Consider the following 21,741-nt stretch of genomic DNA (forward strand, 5'->3'; position numbering starts at 1 on the left):
AGAATGGCCTGATTAAAAACACGGTCGGGCCTTGCAATCACTTTGGGGATTTGAGCTGTTTTGGATCAGCCATAACTTCATGGATGTTTGTGAAAGGTGATGTGTGCCGGTCATTGGTCAGGTCATGGATATTGTGAAAAGCAGACATAATCAAAGTGTGGACAAAAGGCCAGACATGTATTATAATTCAGCAGATTAATTACACTGTGAAAATTAGCATCCTTTAGCAAGGGAAAGTCTGCAATTTGAGTTTGCATGATTTTGTGAAAACTTGGTGGGGATCTGAGGTTTACACTGTGGAAGATGAATAACATTATTTATTTAAATGTAGGGATGGGCGAATAGCGATACAAGTTATCGGTATCAGGCTGATCCCGTCTTATTTTATTTCAAGGTATCGTACTCGTGATGCCCTCTTGAGGCCGTTTTTAAGGAAAAATACTATGTTGGGATATATACTCTAGATCTTTCGTTAAAATTAGTTGTCATTATTTTTTGGGGAGGGATTTTATATTCTAGTGGCAGAGGTGGCAAATCCAAGTCCAGAAAGTAAAAACCCTGCCACAGTTTGACTTTAGCCCCAGGTGCTAGCTAGCTAAATCCCTAGCTAGCTTCCATGGTGCTCGTTTACCAGCTAGGGAGCTAGCTAGCTAGCACCAGGGGCTTAAACCAAACTGTGGCAGGGTTTTGATTTTCTGGACCTGGATTTGCCACTTCTGTCTCGTGGTATCGGTATTTGGTATTTGAGATGAGTTGAGTACTCGTACTGGTAAGTGGCGAAACCATCTAAACAGCTTTTCTGGACCGAGCTGAATTTTGTGAAATACATCCAAAGACTTATCAGCAATATGCAATTCAGTTCGGACAACATTCATGCAAAGCAGTACTACTAAAGTGAGCTCACTATCTGGCAAAAGTTATTCACTTGCATTTCATAATACTTACAGAAGTCTTTACAAAGTGTTGAAAATCATGTCATCCATTTTATAAACTCTCTAAAATGACGTTCAGTACAACAGCAAACATTTTGCCTACAAAGCAATACAGTATCAGGTTCAATGTTTAGTTTCTTCTGCAATGGGGTTATTATTGCGTTGTGGTTTGCACTGGTTTAGAACTGCACTGGATCCGAGTGACAGCTGTTTCTTATCATTTACTCAATAATGTGCAGTGCTTTCTAAGCGCTTGGCGTGACCTTCCACTGAAATACCTTCTCTGAAACCTAAATGGAACGGAATCTATAGCTATATATTTAGTGATTTAAATATGAAAGCCCACTGTTCACACCTATGGTATCTCACAAAAGTGAGTCAACTTTATTTTTCTCTCAAATGTTTAAACTTAAAGTAGCACTAAGGAACTTTTCAACCTTAATAAAAAAATAATAATTATAACTCTTCTGATGAAACATCGACTTAAAACTAGTTGAATGGTACCTTTGCCATGGCCTGAGGGGGTCTGTATCATTTTTACTGACAATAAGCAACTTTGAGGAGGATGGTAGGAACACTGCCACACAAAAAAACTACTAATTTGCCGACTGCTTTATGGAATACATCACTTACCCCTGTCCCCATTTGTTACAAAGACAGAAGTCAATTTGAACGTGTGTGTGAGCACAAAAACGACACAATGCACTTGTCCTCATGGGAAATGTAGTCTTCCTTCAGGCATAACATTACCGCTTTTGTCCATATAGCGCCGCCATAATCAACGTAAACTAAAAGTTCCTTAGTGTTAAATATTATATATATTATTGTTGGCCTGACAAGGAAGAAAATGTTTTGAAAAATAAGGATTTTTTTTTTAAGTGTCTTTTTGTTTTTCTTCATGACTTCAGATGATGAATCTTGTGGATATTTTTAAAATATTTGTTTTCATTTATAATAATCATACTAATAATATTGTATTTTTTTGTGCTGAAATATGTTTTGTAATTTAAAAGTGCGTCGGCTTGATAAGCTTGTTTTTTGACCTGACACTGATTAAAGAAGACTCGAGAATTCTCTTTCGATGAAGATGGCAAGCCCAGAACTACAACCGTGAACCAGGAACGACCTTCTTCTCTACTCTCTTTGAGGGACCATCACGTGGTAACAACCCTAACTACCACCATCACAAGACTTCTTCAGGACTACATACAAGAACACAGACTGACTTGAACACCGAACATTACTGAGCTCAGTAGGACTTGGGGAGTATTTTTGAAATGTGAAATTCTGTTCTATACATATTTAGATATCAGCTGGTAAATTGTAAGTAGTGTTTTGTTTTGTTTTCTGGAATCTGGTCCAACTTACCTGTGGCCTATATAACATTATTCTTGAGCTACACATTGACTTGTGGACCTTGAAAAGGAGACACTTTCCATGAACTGGAACAGGAATCTGTCCCTGCTGATGTCGGGTCTTTTGATTTAGCATGAGTCCTGCCGTCCATGCTGTCAAGTGAATTTTTTTAACGAAATATCTGACTTAGTTTTGCATACTAACTTTTATTTGTACTAATTTTTAGCCCTCGAGGGGAAATTCATTTTACACTAGTGTATATTTTTGTTGCGCACCACAGAGAGAGAAGCAGACCACACACATGCAGGCGTGCAATTTCTTTTTGTTCGTGGACGAACTCGAACCGTGACCCTGCGGCTCCAAAGGCCTTACAGATGAGCAACTTCCGCCGCTTGCACGCAGACCTTAATGGGAATGGGATGGACAATAAATGAAGCATGACCGAGAAAAAAATAGTTGAAAATGACTGAATTTCTTTACTAAGACGTGCACTACATGTTCTAAGACTTGCTGAAAAGATAGTGCTGGTTGTTTATTGGTAGATAGTTTCTCAACTTTCTACCTAGCCCATGTGTCACTATATATATATATATATATATATATATATATATATATATATATATATATATATATATATATATATATATATAAATTTATTATTTTTATTTATTTTTTTATTTATAAAATTTAAAAAAATAAAAATAAATATATATATATATATATATTTTTTTTTTTTATATAAAGAAAATCAAATCTAAAAATAGACTTTGTGGCATTGAACTTTAAAGTACATGTCAAATTACTTCTTAATTACACATATATCAAAATATGTCAAAAGTCCATTTTGTTTGCTCACCGGTTGCGAGTCCTCCATTTTGGGTGTTGTCAGAAGCTGAGGCAGCACAATTTAAAAATAAAAGCAAATATATGCCATGATTATAGGATGGTTGTTTTTGTGTACAGTGTGGTGTTACTTTGCCCTCCAAAATTCATCCACCAAAGTCTATAGGACAGACAGCTGTATTGAGCCTGTGCCATCAACAAGTGCACATTTTGGATTTGTCTTAGTTGCATTACACAATATTGTATAGATTGTTCTTCCTCAGTCACTGTTTAAGAAATAATAATAAAAAATAAAAAAAATAATTCCTACCTTAAGGTTTACATAAATTGTCTCCATCACTCAGGGGTTATTGAGGCCATTTTTTCTTTTAAGTGCATCTTTAACAGCCTTTAAGCTAAGACAGCTCAACAAATTACTTCCATAAATGTCATTTTAAAAAACATTGAGGGCAAAGACAGAAAAAAGGATGGTATTCACATCCTTGAACAGCCATTTTTAAAAATCCTTCTTGTCTGCTTCAACAAAACTTTCAGAGACCACTTTCTAGGTTTTCAACTCGGATAAGTGATACAGAGAATTCATAATGTATTAAACGCTTTTCCTGCAGAATGTAACTTACATAATCAGGATTTTTCGGCTGATCCCCAATTTTGCAGAGCCAATCAATGACGTCATTGATCTATCGGGCAAAATAAGAAATTAGAGCCCATCACCGTGCATTTTACACAAAAAGTTAAATGCCATCAGTGTAAAGTCAAGCAACTATTGGGTAACTTTGAAGTAACTTGTAATGTACCTTACTTTTAAAATCAAGTTACTTTTTTTTACAGTAACTATGTGCCTATCAGTAACTATCTGCCCCTAACACCCATTGGTCTCTACACTCTAAAAACAGTTGGGTCAAAAAATAACCCAACTTTGGGTCAAAAATGGACCGATCCTCTACTTGGGTCAATTTGACCCAACTTTGAGTCAAGAAATGGGTGTTTTAGTGTAAAACAACTCGTAAATATTAGTCAGATCCTTTACTTGGGTCAAAAAATGTGGTCAGTTTGTATGAAACAACCCAGAAATAAAGTGGATGGGTCCATTTTTGATCCATAATCGGGTTACTTTTGACCCAACTGTTTTCAGTGTATTTTGGAACAAACGTGACAAAAAGTCATCGCAGCCAAAGACAACTCCAAATCGCACACGTGAACCCTTTGATGCTCAGACCTACAGCTCCATGTGGTATGTTGAAATCATGTATGACCCCGGTATATCTTGTAGAAGGAATGGCGAAAGAAAAAGGCAAATACGTATACCTAGAATTAATCCTTTGAACACAGTTTGAAGTGCATCAAAGTGTGCCAAAATATCGTCTATGGGGATCAGATAAGGACTGTAGGTTCGCCAGCACACCTGCACCAATGCCGTTAATAAAAAATATAAATAACCTGCAGTTGCCTGGCTTTGCATTAACCCTGGAAAAGACGTTACCTTGAAGGCCCATATGTCGACTGCACTGATGAACCCATACCATGATAGAACCTGGCTGCTAGCTACTAGTATGGAGGGTCATTTTTAATTTTGGCACACACCTCATCCCTTGCGTCCAAAAAAGACATCAAATACAGACTGGTCCGACCACAATCACGTTTCCACTGTGACGGTCCATCACACTGCTCCGAGACAGCTCTCCTGGACGCGTTTAACTTAAAGGCTTCCTTTTGGCGCAGATGAGTTTGATCTGGCGTTTGGGGATGTAGCTACGTATTGGAGTGTTTGACAAATATTTGCCAAAGTAATCCTGAGCTCATATGTTTGGATCAGTTTGAGACGTGACCTTGCCCTTTAAGCACAGAAATTCCTCGATCCTAATCATTTTCTCGTGTATCTGTTGGCAGAGCGGCATTTGCTCCATGTGTTTGAAGTCACATCATTGTTTAATGATTTTACCTCATTACTACTTCCACATCCCAACTTTATGTGGAAAATGTATCATTGTGTGTGTGTGGTTGTAAAAAAGCAATCAAATCAACATTGGGAAATATGTTATAACGAGAGAATGCAATTTCTCCAGAAATGTGAAAGCTGAGAGGCTGAATGAAAAATTGTGGAATGATCCGGAATGACATTGAATATTGTGGAATGATATTGCATGTCGTGGAATGACCTGTAATTAGCTGAACATGTGGAAGTTGGAATTATTTGAATAGGTCCAAAAAAAAATTTCAACCGGGGGTGAATATGTAGACATTTTTTTTCTAAAGATTTATGAGATGGCTTTCATAGGTGTCAAAATCCGATCCTCAAAGGCACGGTGTCCTGCATGTTTATGTAGTAGTAGAAGTAGGAGTAGTAGTTGTAGTTGTTGTAGTACTTGTAGAAGTAGTGGTAGTAGTAGTAGAAGAAGAAGTAGTAGTAGTACTTGTAGAAGTTGTACTTGTAGTAGTAGTTGTAGTAGTAGTGGTGGTACTTGAAGTAGTAGTAGTATTTGTAGTTGTTGTAGTACTTGTAGAAGTCATGCTTGTAGTAGTGGTAGTAGTAGTAGTAGTTGTTGTTGTAGAAGTAATAGTACGTGTAGTACTTGAAGCAGTACTTGTATATCCAGATATGGGCCAGAGGGCTGACTAATGACATGCCTGATCTAAAAGTTTGTTGAATTACGTTATGTTATTATGATTGATGGACATTACAGGAAATTACTACTACTACTACTACACTAATGTAGTTAAAATAATACATTTCTAATTGTGTATATTTGGCAAAACTGAGTGTTATGTACAGGTATGTGCCAAAATAATTAGCATGTATGCAATTGTATTGTACAAGTGGTGGTAATAATGAGGACAGTTTATTTGGATCTTCATACAAAGTGGCCACATTAGGACCATGCTTTTCCTCTACGGTATTTCCAACGGGCTTCACGGAAGCAGCAGCGCGCAGCTGAGGAAAACAAGGAGCCACAAGCACTCATAACATAATGACAGCTACGGGATCACGGACAAGAGCTGGAGCCCGGTGGCTCTTTGTAATATTTCATCACAGAAAGGCTAAATAAATTCCCCGGAACAGTCAAGTGAAACCACGTCAATGCAGCAGATGTAAGAAATGGCAGCTGGCGGAGGAATGCGGTTTTGGCTGCGTGCGATTCCTGCAGTGTCCTCTCCACGTTTTTTGTGTTTGCGAACACAAAAGCTACGTTGTTGACAGACGGAGCTTGAATCCGGTTGCTCGTCCACCTCCGCCATATGCGCGTGTGTATACGGTATCTGTGAAAAGCGCAGAATCTAATCCCTTTGATCGATGGAAGCGTCCCGCGTAAAGCCGAGCGCCACGTGTTCAGTGCTGGCGAAAGTGTCTGGATGTATTTGAAAAAAGGATGGCATACAGCTGTATTAAACACAGATGCGCGCACACATTTCATCTATTTCATTAGAGCATACTGTATTGTGATACTTAGCCAGCCAACTCATAGAGACAGATTTAGGAGCTTTAAAGCTCATAGGCAGCTTCGTATAGAAGTATAACAGCCAGTTTTGAAGGCTAGCAAATAAACAGGCCTCGCATTTCGTAAGCCAAAACTGTAATGTTACCATAAATCTGCAATCGAATGGGCATACTGCGCCAATGTGGCAGCTCATTCCTCCAGATGTTGCTTATGGAACGTCTGGACGTGCAATTTGATCAAGTCACTTTGTGATTTTCATTCGACTATTGCGGACAGAAACATCTAATCCCGTTCTGCTCCGACTCGCCACGGCATCAAACAATCTGTCTTCATGCGCGGGCCGTTAAATGTCGGGAGGAGGCAATATTTGAAGTGATTATTCACCGGCTGTACCAAGAAACTGCGAAACGAGAGCTGTGTTGTCTCTTCAATGAGCGTAAATCGCAGCGGAAAGCAAATGTGTAGCCTGATGACTGGGTTATTATTGATAACACTGTTTTATACAGTAAAGTAAGGAATTTCTGATTTGGTGATTGGGATGAGACAGTATTGAAATTGAAATTGCATTCGTCTTAATTGCATGACTTCACGAGTTAACTCATGATTAATCACACATTTTATATCTGTTCTAAATGTACAATAAAACATTATATGTTTTCATACTCTTGTTAACAAAAGTGGGAAAAAAAAGTTAAACAAATAGAAATAGTTAAAATAAATATTTGACGTCTAGAACCGTCAATGGCAGTGAATGAGTTAAAAAAAAATTGGCAATATTTGTTTGTTTTTTTGCTGAAAATCGGCTCCAAATATCGGTTATCAGCCTTGAAAAAAACATATCGGTCTATCTCTAATATGAATATAATTCATCTCACATCAACATTAGCGAAAAATAAGCTTTTTTTTTAAAAAAAAAGCATTTGGTGCCAATATGTTAACTTAAAACATTATTTATTTGTAACTTTTATGATTTATTATGTTTGCAGGGTATCGAATGTGCATGCACAATACCTGTGGCATTATGGGAAATATGCTATGTTAAGAGCATTTAGCTTACACGTACATTTGAACGTACTCACAAGTATATATAATATGTATATAATATATGTAATACGTACTGGCAAATACTTTCAAACGTACTCGCCAGTCACATTGGCAGTTCCACACTTCCATAGTATCACAATTTAGTGCACTTGATAATCAAATAATTATGTAGCTGTTATTCTTTGGGTCAAGTTACAATAGTGTTGCTTTAACTCAGATCCATTTGAAAGGACAGCAGTCAGTACTTGATATCCAGGGGCAAAGGTGAGGGATGGCATCTCATGACCTACCTCAAACTTACATGCGCTACTGTCTGATGCTGGATTGGATGAATGTAAATATTTGAACGCAGCACTACTGCCTGCTGGCAAGCTGAGCTCAGGCATCCCGCATCATAACCGAATTTAGGGGCCACTCTGGGATCTGTGAGCAAAAGGACTTGAGGTTTGAGCTGTTTGGAAGTAGAACCGCTGTAACACCATCTGTTCACAGCCCCAGGAAGGCACAAGACAGCGGTCGGGGTGACGACCCATTCTAATATAACAAGTCTACTCATGGTTCGATGTTTGCAAGAGCTCGTGTAAAATAAGACTGGGGAGGACCGGGGACAAGCTGCAACTCAGCGGGGTAATAACATGAGCCACATTGCAGCAGAAGGTGGTGAGGTGTAGCCAAAATAGTACTGTAGCTACCATCTTACCAAGTCACGCATGCAGGGAGCCACACATGATTGCCCACATCCACAGACATCTGGTTGGTAATTCGGAGGCATCTAAAGGTGTCAGTTTCAACTCCAAAAAGTAGCTCAACATTTCCACTCCTTAGAAAAGCAAAACCCAGATCAGACCAAAACTCTTGAAGCTTAATTTTACCGTATACAATATACATTATTATCCTGTAATACAGTTTACCGGTATTATACTCTCAAAACTGGCTTAAATTTCCCGACAGGCCGAAAGGCGAGACGATGTCCAATCTCGGCTGGAAAACGTAATTTTCTGAAATTCAAAACTTTGTTGAGTTGCAAAAGCAACAGTTTGTAGTTACCCCAAATCTTTTCAGTGTTTGCTTATAAGAATATGGGTGTATGTTCATGAAATATCATTTGCAAGAAAATATAACTTTCTGGGTTGTCAAAGATACCTTGGAGTCATTATCTTTAAATTAGAGACTGAAAATAGAAACGACTGCAATTTACGTTCTTAACTCTCTTGGTATTAACCGTAAAAGAAGGTAAGACTAAAACAAACTTCTTTGGGCAGTTTTGCCCTCTCAACCTACATCAGGTTGGATGGAAATTTTTGCCATTTTGAGATCTTCCCAGATATGTTCAATCAGATAGAAATCCGGGCTTACTCAAGCCTGACAATGACTGTTTGTCGCACATACCAAGAGGTCAATCTTTGTCAGTTGAGAGCAGTTAGTCTCTCATGGGCCAGAAGTCCTTCAGATCCCTTTGTTGCAGGGAGGACTGTTCTTTTGGAAGATTCTCTTCTTTCCACAAAGAGTCCTTTGACTTCTGTCAGAATGACCATCAATTCTTGGCTCACCTCTCTGTGATCGCCAGTGACTCAACTGAGATGGCGGTCAGCTCTGGGATGAGTCGCGGTGGTTCCGAACTTCTTCCATTCACAAATGCTAAAAGCCTCTGCAGTCATTGCGATCGGCAAAGCAGCCACACAAATTCTGTCCCCATCGCCAGATCTGTACCTCCACAGAATCCTGTTTAGGAGATCTACAGACAATTCCTTTGACTTGATGCTCATTTGGGAGGGGCCCCTAGGATGATCAATAGAAACAGGGAGCCAATTTTGAGGTTTTGAGCTTGTAAATTAGCTAAAACCTCAAAGAAAACCAAACTTTTTCCACATTGTTGCTGTACCTGTACTTGAACTTCGACAAATAACATCAACCGTCTTGCCATTACAAAACACTTGTCTTGCCTCTTCTCTCACATCATCCGAGTGAAATAAAACACTCACAACAAACTGGCCAGTTGAAACAAAGTTGAAATTAGTTGAGAATAACATAGAAGTGAAGTATCATATGCATGTGTGACCGGGGTACAAAGTCCTCAGGGAGCGCTTTATTTGACTTTAGCTTTGCAGGTGGGAGAGCGGGACATAGTGGTTGGCTCTTTGTTTTCACATCCAATTGTCCACTGTTCGTTAAAATACACTAAATGTCCTGATGTTTTCTGTATTAACCCTAAACACGGATTATAGTCACATCACAGAGGACTGCAAATGGAAATCGAAAAGCATAAGCCTGTGAACGCCAAAGGGTTAGTCGCAGAAGGGTTGAACCGCTGATTGTATCCAAAATGATCTACTTGGCTGAGTCGAGAGAGGCCTTTGTGAAACACCAGCCGATCTTCTACTGCCTTCCAGACCTTTCTTGTCTCTTCAAAGTGAGGGGAATCAGGGTCCCTTGGCCTTAGTGGTTTACAGTTAATTTCTCTGGTCCAACCTCAAAGCAAAGATCGGCTCAGCTAAGAAAAATAAGCGACGCAATTATAACACAGTGGGTAGATTATTTACATAAAATAATGAATTTGTTTCTATACATGCCAATCATTTCACCCAGAAGGCAGTTTATTAATGTGGATCCTTCCCCCCCACACTGGGGGCAGGGTGCTACAGTGGAGCATGTGTAAAGTCAATGACAATGTTTGAGGCACATGGAAAACTAACACCCAGGCCATGTTGATACAAAGTGATTAGTTTATTATAGCAGCTGAAGGCCTGACTACATAGGTCTTTGGTATTTCCATGTTGCAGAGATCCGGATGGGTACCCTGACACACGGAATGACGGCATTCTCGTGGAATCTGAGGATGCGTGTGACCAGATGGCACAAGGAGCATCATGAGCATGGGGATTTATCGATATGGCACTGGTCAATGTGGGTACCAAAAAAGGCGTCCCTGCTCCAAAAACACCACTCCTCTGCTGCTGGCGTGTCCCAGAAGTTTATTGCAAAAGTAACCCGAGGCCAGAATGAAAGCATCCCCTACTGTGAGAGGAGTTTTCTTTTAGAGGGTGAGAAGTCCTCATCCCTTACTTCCTTTTGGGCATGACCACGGGGCACTGTTTTCAAAAAATAAAAAGTGGGTTACAAAACAACCATTTTGCTCTAAATTAGATTGAGTGGATATCAAAATATGGCAAAACTCAATTACAGCCTTATATAGCTGATCTAACTTACATGGGCTCAAGGCTAAAGGTTCACAGCAAACCAGGTTGGAGGTTTCCAGCTCACGCAGCCTCTGATTATTAAGTTAAAGCTGTTTGGTAGATGGGGAGACATATAACCCTGCTACCAGGATATGGCTCGGCCTATGTGCTGACAGAATCATTGATAAGACTTCTCCCTAATGTTTTCATTCTTTTAACCTTTCAAGAATTTTGAAGGAAATTGTTCAAAACTGAAGCCCTAACTTACATATTATAATCATGTATGTCCATACAGCATTGCTACATGTGGACGAACTGTCATACAAAGTTGAATTGCGGTAGTAAAACAAATGATGCTATGTATTTGCCTGCGTGTTTGTCTATAGCACAACACCGTTGAGCTACATTTGTGACTAAAGCTAACAATAGCCTATATCAGTCACTCTGATTCTTATTTAAACACTCCACGAAGCCCTAGCAGCCAAACCTACTGGTCCACTTGTGATAAATAACTCAATATTACCCTTTGCAAAAAACAAAACATAACTACATAGTGTAATTTTATGTTCAAACATGCTAAAACATTAATGCTAGTGTGTCAGCTAGCGAGTAGCAAGTTATGACCACTACCGCTACCATTTATTTTTCCACTTGCAAACATTTGGGTTTAGGTGCTGTTGTCTTGTCAGTGACCAGCCCGAACCACAAAATCGAGTCTTTGGTCAACAAAGCCCACACAAGTTGTTTTTCTAATAGACTTCCATAAGGTTAGCTAACGCGCCTGCAGCACGACACCTACACAGCAGGTAGCATAGCGCAACAGTTCAGACCACCTGAAACGGGACACCGCAGCTGCCTGATTAAATGTACAAAGGGGCCGAAATGTAAACGGGTGCAACAATGCGAACACGCTTCCACACAATCAAAGTGTTTCCACCTGCCTTATGGACGCTGGTCATTAGCTCACTGTCGTCTGGTACTTTAAAAGTAACCTAAGAGAGACGAGAGCCAGGTTTTCGGACAACTTCGCAAAAAGCGTGATACAAAAAAGGCTCACCGAATAACATAAACAGGGATACAATCAGCAGACCTTCAGGTGGCAGGAGTTCCCTCCGCCTAAATTACGCCAGCTCATCTAAGTAGATAATTTGATTCACTTTGTACAAGACCATCGCGTTCTCATTTCAAGAACTTGTCCTTATGGTAAACATATTACTTTCCCAAATGCATGGCAGAGGACGATCTTTCCAATCACCCATCCTTGCTTTTTAAAAGCCAGCAAGGCACTCAACCCAGCCACGAGCATGACAAAGTGAGTGACGCCCGGGAATCCGACACGTTATGAAATGATGTCTGACGTCTCGTAACATTTTAACACATGGCAGCTCCGGCCGCTCCCTTGAGAAGTTCGTCCGAGCTTTGTCCATATACTGGCAAAGCAGAGGAGCAAGATGGACAAGGCTTTATTAACGGATGATTTGTACTTGACAATTTGTGCTTGGATACACGTGTAGGGACTGACAGAAGGACAGAAAACATTCCGTCAAGTGGTCACCGCGGAGTTGCTCCTGACTTCTCGTTCGAAAAAGTTCCGAACTCTGTGTAGTCTATCGTTCACATCAACAGCCTGATGTGAATGGCGCATAGGCTTCATTGGCGTACTGCCCACTTGTAGCTAAGTGTAGTATGCTTATTCACATTTATGAAATCCCCAAATGTTGGTTTGATATACTGCTCAAGGACATTTTGACAGGTCTGGAGGAACTGAAGATTGAACACTTTCTATGTCGACATTCTTCATTCTCAACCAAACTGGTTTAGCAGTCGTTGGGTAATCATTTATTTTCTTTAAGTCAAGAAGCTTTAACCTTGTAAAGCAGGGTTAGCAAAATGGAACTCGCGGGCACCAGGTCGTTCAGATAGGTACTTTGTGGCCTGTTCTAAAAATAGTACAGGGGGGGTGCTTGAAATAGATGTTTTTGTTTTTTACATAATAAAAGCCCAAGTATTTATGTTGATTTTATTTGATGTTTTCAAATAAAAGGTATTTTTTTGTATGTAAAAAAGCCTTACTAAACGAAAGCCTATACTAGACTATACTCAACTCCACTTTATTTATAAAGCACTTTAAAACAAGCATTGCTGTGCATGCATGTCATGCATTAAAGTGAAAAAAAGAACAAAAAAAAGTAAGTATACAAGTCATTATTAAACATAATAAAAGTCTTACTATACATGGTCTTTTTTTTTAAAGCCAATATGGTCACAAATAAAACCTTACAATACATGAACATTTTTTGATAGGAAAAAAAAAGCCTTAAAATACATGGTGATGTTTATTTAGTTATTTAATATACATATACCTAATGCTGCAGTCGCTTGGTACAATGCGGGTCCGGCGCAAGGTAAGCGGCATAGCCAGCTTCCAATAGCTGTCAAGATTGAGCAAAAAACGATGACTTGTTGATTGCATTTCATAAGCAAAAACACAACCACCGGTCACCAAACTGGCTACAGATTAAATGTGTTATAGTTTCTGGTGAGAATTTATTGTGTATATGGTTTTCAGCGAAATTGTAGTGGCCCGGTCTATGATAATCATAATTAAAATCTGGTCATCCTACATATAAGGTAATTGGAGCAAATTTGTTCTTTCAGAAGTGTGTATGAAACTGGTAGCCCTTCAAAAAGGAAATTGTCAAAGCCTTTTTACTATTTTTGGACCGTTTTTTTGTCATTAAATTAATAAATAATCTGAGAAATAGAGCATCTGTCAGCTCAGGACCCTCCTCGCTAGCTGCTGTTTTTCCGATGTAGGCACGAGGAGATGGCAGCTCATACAGCTCTGCACACTGTCGCACCACATGAAGGCCTGAGTTAGTGTTTGACTGAGACATATTTCCAGACGGCGGCCTGCACTGTGGCAGGAGATGAGGAACACGCTACAAGCGTCCTCGCTCATGCTGCCAGCCCTTAAGCCTTTCATAATCGCCCAGGAATTATGCACATCCCGGTTAAAGCGTTGGTAGGATGAATTATGGCTGTGGTTGTTTCCCCGAGAAGTCTGCCAAAAAATATGATTTAGTTCGATCACACGTCTGGGGTCTGAGGCTTCCTCCGACACTGTTCAAACACACGTCTTTATTCTGAAGGCAACGGAATGTGAAGGGTGCCGAGTGAAAAAGCCCTCACCTAACAGCGACATTTCCAACATGGCAACCATGACAGCAGTGTTATTTGGTCATCTCCACAGACGGAAATAACGGGAGAAATCTTCCTTTTCATTATTGTTTATTGCATTAACAGCGTCTCAACATAGCCTGAAGAGTGTGTAATAACAGCGACATTTTCACTTACAAAACAAAATGTTTTAATAGATAGGGCAGTTTGTAGTGAATATGTATACATTCAGCTTTACAATTTAGGAATGACCATCAACTGCTAAACTACACATTATGTACACAAAAATGAATATTTCATATCTCTCAACAAAAAAAGTCAGATATAACAATATGCATTAATATAACAATATTTAAAAAAAATTGTGTTCAATAACAGTTGCTAAAATCTGAGGTGGCAAATCCAGAAAGTAAAAACCCTGCCAGTTTGGCTTTAGCCCCAGGTCTAGCTAGCTAGTTAGTTCCCTAGCTAGCTCCCATGGTGCGCGTTTACCTGCTAGGGAGCTAGCTAACTAGCATCAGGGGCTAAAGCCAAACTGCAACAGGGCTTTTATTTTCTGCACCTGGATTTGCCACCTCTGACTATTTACTGCTTTATTTTTTAGTTAATCTAATTTGACAAGACAGGCCTACACACACACAAAAAAAAGGCAAGGCAGTGCCACATGCAAGTAAAAAAAAAAATCCCATTTGTGATCAGACATTGTAATGTGCTATCCATGTCACTTTCACAATCCCTGTATTAAAAGATCAGACACTCTGAACTACCGTACATTTCCCAGATTCAGCACCAGCACTACTGCTAAATCCATTAGCAACGCGGGGGCACTGAGCACAGCCTCTTTTTTTTTTTTTTTACTCTTCAAATTTAGGCAACACTTGCTGGACTGTTTAATATTGAACCCTTTTCCTTCATCATGACACAATACAGTGCTGTTAGTGATATCACTGATATTATCTGTCTGAATGAGGGCGCGCCAGAGTGTCTCACGCTCTATTGAAGTGCCACATTGGACTCGAGGCGTTCCCCTCATTGGTGCTGGGTGGAAAGCTTTTTGCTGGTGCCGATCCATTTGATTCATCCACTCATCAAAAAAAAAAAAAAAGCATTAAAGTCAAAGTCAATAAAAGTGGTAAAATGTCATCCAAAACACTTGCTAAGTCTATTATATTTGGAGCAAATGAGGCAGTTGTGTATGTGGAATCCAAGCCGTTAGCAGAGTGTTGCGAGGTGGTTTGGCATTATAGAACATCTGCATAAGCATATACTGTATAATATACTAAGGACAAAAACAAAAGTCTTGGAACACCTCTCTCCACCAGCGAGTTAATAAATAAGGGGCTTGCTTGCATCCTTGCCCATAAATGCACAGTTTACTAAGACTTTTTGAACACTTATATACTTCCAGGTCCATTTCTGTTCCAGCATGACTGAAACTCCAGTTCAACAAGTAAGATCCTTGAGACTGGATGACTTCCAACACATCAAGAGGACTGGAAGAGGTGTGGCAAATCCAGGTCCAGAAAGTAAAAACCTGCCACAGTTTGGCTTTAGCCCCAGGTACTTGCTAGCTACCTGCCTCCCCAGTTAGCTAGTTGTTTACCTGCTAGGGAACTAGCTAGCACGAGGTGCTAAAGCCCCAGGTGCTAAAGCCCCAGGTGCTAGCTCCCAAGGTGCTAAAGCCCCAGGTGCTAAAGCCCCAGGTGCTAGCTCCCAAGGTGCTAAAGCCCGCTGGTGCTAAAGCCCCAGGTGCTAGCTCCCAAGGTGCTAAAGCCCGCTGGTGCTAAAGCCCCAGGTGCTAGCTCCCAAGGTGCTAAAGCCCCAGGTGCTAAAGCCCCAGGTGCTAGCTCCCAAGGTGCTAAAGCCCCAGGTGCTAGCTCCCCAGCTAGCTCCGCTGGTGCTAAAGCCCCCCAGCTAGCTCCGCTGGTGCTAAAGCCCCCCAGCTAGCTCCGCTGGTGCTAAAGCCCCCCAGCTAGCTCCGCTGGTGCTAAAGCCCCCCAGCTAGCTCCGCTGGTGCTAAAGCCCCCCAGCTAGCTCCGCTGGTGCTAAAGCCCCAGGTGCTAGCTCCCCAGCTAGCTCCGCTGGTGCTAAAGCTCCCCAGCTAGCTCCGCTGGTGCTAAAGCTCCCCAGCTAGCTCCGCTGGTGCTAAAGCCCCAGGTGCTAGCTCCCCAGCTAGCTCCGCTGGTGCTAAAGCCCCAGGTGCTAGCTCCCCAGCTAGCTCCGCTGGTGCTAAAGCCCCAGGTGCTAGCTCCCCAGCTAGCTCCGCTGGTGCTAAAGCCCCAGGTGCTAGCTCCCCAGCTAGCTCCGCTGGTGCTAAAGCCCCAGGTGCTAGCTCCCCAGCTAGCTCCGCTGGTGCTAAAGCCCCAGGTGCTAGCTCCCCAGCTAGCTCCGCTGGTGCTAAAGCCCCAGGTGCTAGCTCCGCTGGTGCTAAAGCCCCAGGTGCTAGCTCCCCAGCTAGCTCCGCTGGTGCTAAAGCCCCAGGTGCTAGCTCCCCAGCTAGCTCCGCTGGTGCTAAAGCCCCAGGTGCTAGCTCCCCAGCTAGCTCCGCTGGTGCTAAAGCCCCAGGTGCTAGCTCCCCAGCTAGCTCCGCTGGTGCTAAAGCCCCAGGTGCTAGCTCCCCAGCTAGCTCCGCTGGTGCTAAAGCCCCAGGTGCTAGCTCCCCAGCTAGCTCCGCTGGTGCTAAAGCCCCAGGTGCTAGCTCCCCAGCTAGCTCCGCTGGTGCTAAAGCCCCAGGTGCTAGCTCCCCAGGTAGCTCCGCTGGTGCTAAAGCCCCAGGTGCTAGCTCCCCAGCTAGCTCCGCTGGTGCTTGTTTACTTGCTAGGTAGCTAGCTAGCTAGCTAGCACGAGGGGCTAAAGCCAAACTGTGGCAGGGTTTTTACTTTCTGGATCTGCATTTGTCATCTCTGCTTAAGAAGGAAGGTTGTGTTTGTCTATGTGTCATCCCAAATCCTTTCGTCCTTACAGCAAAGCGTCTATATCTGCTCAGATACAGATAAGCCAGCTCGACATACGCCTTCAACAAAAAACACACTTGGTCAATATAATTATAGGAACCACATTATTACACTTTGGTTTAATTGGTTAGATTTGTACAGAGCCCCTAAAGTGACATTTCACTTCCTTCCATGTCACTTTAGGGGCTTTCTTGACTTGCCTCCTTTTGAGAAAATGAAAGAAAAAAAAAAGTTGCAGAGAGTAAACTGACAAATGGTGATTCATTCCAAAGTCCTGCAACTCGACGAACGCCAATTCAAAAAGAAGCAAGCCCAACACACCACACATCCTATGTTGTTGAGATCAAGGCTGAGCGGCTTTTTGCATTTCAAGCGCACCTTTATAAAGAACATGTGCAAACGTAACGCCCGTGTGAACAACAGGCAGGAGGGTGGATGATCCAGCCACAGTCTGGGTACTCGTCTTATGACTACACAACAAGTGAGGGGAGGAGGAAGAGGACGGAAGCGTGTTGGGTATTCGCACGTGTATGTCTAGAGCAGCGAGCAGTATCCGCCGCAGCTGCCGCCTCCCGCGTCCTCGTCGGTGAGCTGCACTGCTCTGCCGTGGCTCTCACTCTGCCACAGTCCTGGACTCTGGATGATCTTCTCCACGAGCTCCTCAAATGCGCACTGAACACCATCGCGGGTTTTTGCGCTCGACTCTGTTGAAAATGAGAGTAAATGGTAAACGCATGAACTCTTTCAAGGACAAGAGGAAAAAAAGTCCACCGTTTGATTTATAAATAGACCAAAGCTAAATTCCTCTTAGGGTATTCGAGAGTGATTTGAAAAAGCAGTTTCCCCCTCTTGTAACGTGCCCAGTGGCTCTTCAAGAGAGGAGGGAATCCTCCTGGCTTACCTATAAAAAGCATGGAATGTTTTCTTGCAAACTTCAGCCCTTCGGCCCTGTCGAGTTCGTGGTTTTCCTGAAACAAAGAAGTAGTAATGGCTTATTTGAGGTCTGCCGGGTGGAGCTGTCAACTTCTGTGAGCATCTGAGGGCATGCAGGAAAAAAGGGAGGTTTTTTTTATTGTTTTTTTTTTTTTTTGCAAAGAAGAGGATACAATGAATTCAGTCACTATAGGATAGATCGCACCGCCAGATATCACAAAATCACATTTGTATTCTGCATTCAGTAAAACAATTCTAACGATAACGTCTGCTCGTACTTCATTAATAACTAAGGGTTACGAAAAAGACACAAACATTTCAACATCATATACCGTAATGATAAAATGAAGAAACAGTCCCATGTTTTTGGCACATTTTAATATCAAAAACGGTTACGCAATTTTTAAAGGATCTTAATAAAACTGTGACCTTTTTGTGACATAAATCTAATAAATCACACCAATTTCACCACTGAGATATAAAAAACAAAACAAAAAAAACAAGATCAAGAACCAGAAACGTAACTCACCTTATCTATTTTGTTTCCAACAAGCATTTTCACCAGATCATTCCTTGTGCAGTATGTCTCCAGCTCATTGAGCCAGTTTTCCAGTTTGGTAAAAGTTTCTCGTCGAGTGACGTCATACACTGGGTCGAACCAAACAAACAGAGGCATGCTGACAAATTAACGTATGCAATTGAAGGTCTTCTCATGTCACACATTTGGTTCATTATTTACTTTAAATGCAACATTGTATGGATAATTAAAAAAAGGAGAACAGCTTAACATTTTAAGTACATGATGTATTTTATTCCCCGCTTTACAATCACGGGTGAATACTTGAGCAAATTCAAATCGACATTGCAATGTAGTATTGCAATATTGAAATGACAATATTGAGTGGGGGAGGGAGAATTAAAAAAAAAAAATCACACTTTGAATATTTTTTCTAAAGTCATACAGCCCTAATAGGAATGTACCAATGAAGCAAAAAGGAGACATGTAAGTAATGAGGGCTGCTGCATGATGATGGCTTACCTAGGATGACTCCTTGTGCACCGCGGTAGTAACTGGGTGTCAGGGTTCTGAAACGCTCCTGCCCAGCAGTGTCCTGCAACATAAAACCATCTCTTATTTGAGGGAGGAAAAAAAAAATAAAAGCTGCAAAAGCGGCTCAAAGCTGGACAATAAGAAGAGAAGTGCCAGGATTAGTGAAAGTGGCCTCTGTGTCACATGAGCGCCATCTTCTGGACACTCCTTGGAACTGCAAGAGCGCAGTACTGAAAAGCTGTTTACGATACAATATTCTTGATTGACTGAATTATGGCACACGTACCCATATTGCCAGCTTTGCCTTATTTCCATCGACACTGATGGTCTTCACTTTGAAGTCAACACCTGTAACAAAAAAATATAGGAGAATCTGAAGAAATAAAGTCTGGATATGCGAGACAACAACAACATCTGTCTGCAGTCCATTAGGATGGCTCGGTTATTGTTGCGGACACGTGAAGGACAGCATATCTATGACACATATTTTTGACCTCGGAAAAGTCTCTCCATTTTAATTGGCCTCGTAATGTGACTGTTATTTTTTCCAGGAAGCAGACTCCGGAGCTATCAAGCCATTTCACGAACACTAAACGTTATACAACGCAAAAAGATGGCAAATGATTGTCTCGTCCTTTTCCGTACACACTGGTGAGCAGCTGCTATAATAATCTGCCATCACTCATTTATAGCGTCATCTGAATGGTAGGTCGGCGAGTGCCGCAGCGAACTGCTTAACAAAACACCATCGAGATTTGTGTCAACAAGGATTGAGAAAGTGAGCGGCCGTATTGCTCCAGGTGGTATTAATACTTTGGTTGAAAAAGAGTGGCAACAGATTAAAAGTGATTTTCTTTGAATCTTAAATCAACAAAGGAGGCTTGACATCTGTTTGTCAAAGAATCCCAGCTGGCCAAGTTAAACAGTAGCCACGCAAGCCTTGACCTTGGGAAATATTTTCAAGTAGGTTTTTTTGTTTTTTTGTATGTCTTTGAAAATATTTGGGTTGTTGATTGGATCCTAGAAATTCAACACGCAGCCCTACCAGTCAGGAAAGACAGTCAAACTCTGGGATAAATCCCTGTATTTCTTTGTGGCAAACTCATCTCAGCTGGATGACTTCTTGCACCGCCTCTGCTTTACTTATATTGCATATATTTAGTTGTATCTTCATCGAATGAGCTCATCCGTATTACTCACCTATTGTAGCCGTTTGCTCTGGGTCAAATGTGTCATCTGTGAATCTGAGGAGGAGGCTGCGGATGAGATAGACAGACTTACTTGACAAACTAGACAAAGTGCAATTTCTGCAAAAATTGCATGGGAATCCTGAAAAGCTGAATTAAATTAGCTGAAAGCTAAGATTTGAATGCACGTCCTTAAATAATTTCAGTGAAATTATAAGTAACACATCCTACAATAACTTCATGCTGACATAGCATTAAGCAAGCTAGCTCATTTGAATGCAATGTGCTTAACTTGCCTAATCGCAAGATGACATCATTGCCAGGTTGGAAGAGTCAGTAGGACAGAGTTCGTTCTTAACTACGTGTGATTACGTGCAAATGACAGTGAGGCTAAGTTCACTGAAAATTTGACCTTTTAGCACTAAAAATGCATCATGCCTAAGTAATTTTCTGATAAATGCAAGCAAGCCGTTACTGAGCCAAAATCTCCCCTGATGAGGTAAAGACTATCAAATGAAATCAAAGTTACACCATCCAAAACCTTCTTTTGTATAATAATAGAAAATTGCTCTCTGGAAACACTGCCCTTGGCGCCGATGATGCACTTACGGGTATACGGCACATTGGTAGATTTGGCCACAAAATCATCAGTTTTCTGGAAATACAAACAAACATGCGTCTTGCATGGTGTTGGCATTTACTCTGATTGTTTAGCCATACCTGCAATCACAGGAAGAAAACTGGTGGCAATGCCAGGAAAAAGGGAATTAATTTGTAAATTTCCTTAGCTATAGACAGTGCCAATAAACTGAAGGTAAGAAAAAAAACTAAATGGGATTTCTATCAATGCTCTGGAAGCATTTACGACTGGCTTTGGCTGATATTAAGAATAAAGTTTAGAAAAAAACATTTAAGACTATTTACTGGGGTGATTTTACTTTGGCTGACTCAAAAAAAAACATACATGTATTTTTGTATTACTTGCAAACCTCACCTGTTAATGGCAAGCATATGCAACCCAACAAAAATAAAGAACATAAGACAATATATATGATAATAATAAGTAGTGACGTATACAAAAGCAACATATACGTCACTATTGATTATTCTCTCACTTGTTTCGAAACGACCTCCGGTTTCAATGACTGCCACATTTCTGATGAATTCGAACGCAATATTTGGTGATGATGTCACCATCTTATCTTGCTGGCCAGCTAGCTAACGTGTTTTTAAAAATCCAAACCCTGCATTAAAATACTTGTCATGACAGTACTGCCGTAATGTTCATCCAGATAAGACTGCTAAACAGAGTATAGACTTTAACACGCTTGTTTTAACTTGATATGTGTGGCTCGCTGACGAGCTTGCTAGCCAGCGTTAGCAGTTAGCAACGACACAAATTCACTCCCTGGTTATCTAACTAAATTACCTGGATTTCCCGACACCACTTTCTCCGATGATTAGTATTTTCAACGTTGTCAGAATGTCCTCTTCCATTGCCTCCAATAGGCAAACTGTCCGTCTATACAGAACAACACAACCGACCGTTTAAACAGTATTTCCGAATAGCTAGCATTCCTGTTTACTGATTTGGGTGGGCTGAGTTTGACACTGACAGCAGCGTCCAAAAAGCCAACAGTTTCCGGTT

The 21,741-nt window shown here is 41.1% G+C and overlaps 1 protein-coding gene across 1 annotated transcript; it reads right to left on the reverse strand.

Moving 5' to 3' along the window:
• Nucleotides 1-17,012: 17,012 nt before the first annotated feature.
• On the reverse strand, nt 17,013-21,721 carry rab18a (RAB18A, member RAS oncogene family). Its single transcript, XM_086066161.1, has 7 exons — nt 21,523-21,721; nt 20,107-20,162; nt 19,193-19,254; nt 18,895-18,967; nt 18,385-18,503; nt 17,824-17,890; nt 17,013-17,626 (listed from the first exon to the last, which is right to left on the reverse strand). The coding sequence occupies exons 1-7, from the start codon at nt 21,588-21,590 to the stop codon at nt 17,457-17,459; spliced, it is 615 nt and encodes a 204-aa protein (XP_085922287.1). The 5' UTR covers nt 21,591-21,721; the 3' UTR covers nt 17,013-17,456.
• Between the last annotated feature and the right edge of the window lie 20 nt (nt 21,722-21,741).

Source organism: Leptonotus elevatus, chromosome 21 (assembly GCF_054856555.1).
Source record: "Leptonotus elevatus isolate MCC_2025b chromosome 21, RoL_Lele_1.0, whole genome shotgun sequence".
In the NCBI taxonomy this organism is placed as follows: domain Eukaryota; kingdom Metazoa; phylum Chordata; class Actinopteri; order Syngnathiformes; family Syngnathidae; genus Leptonotus; species Leptonotus elevatus.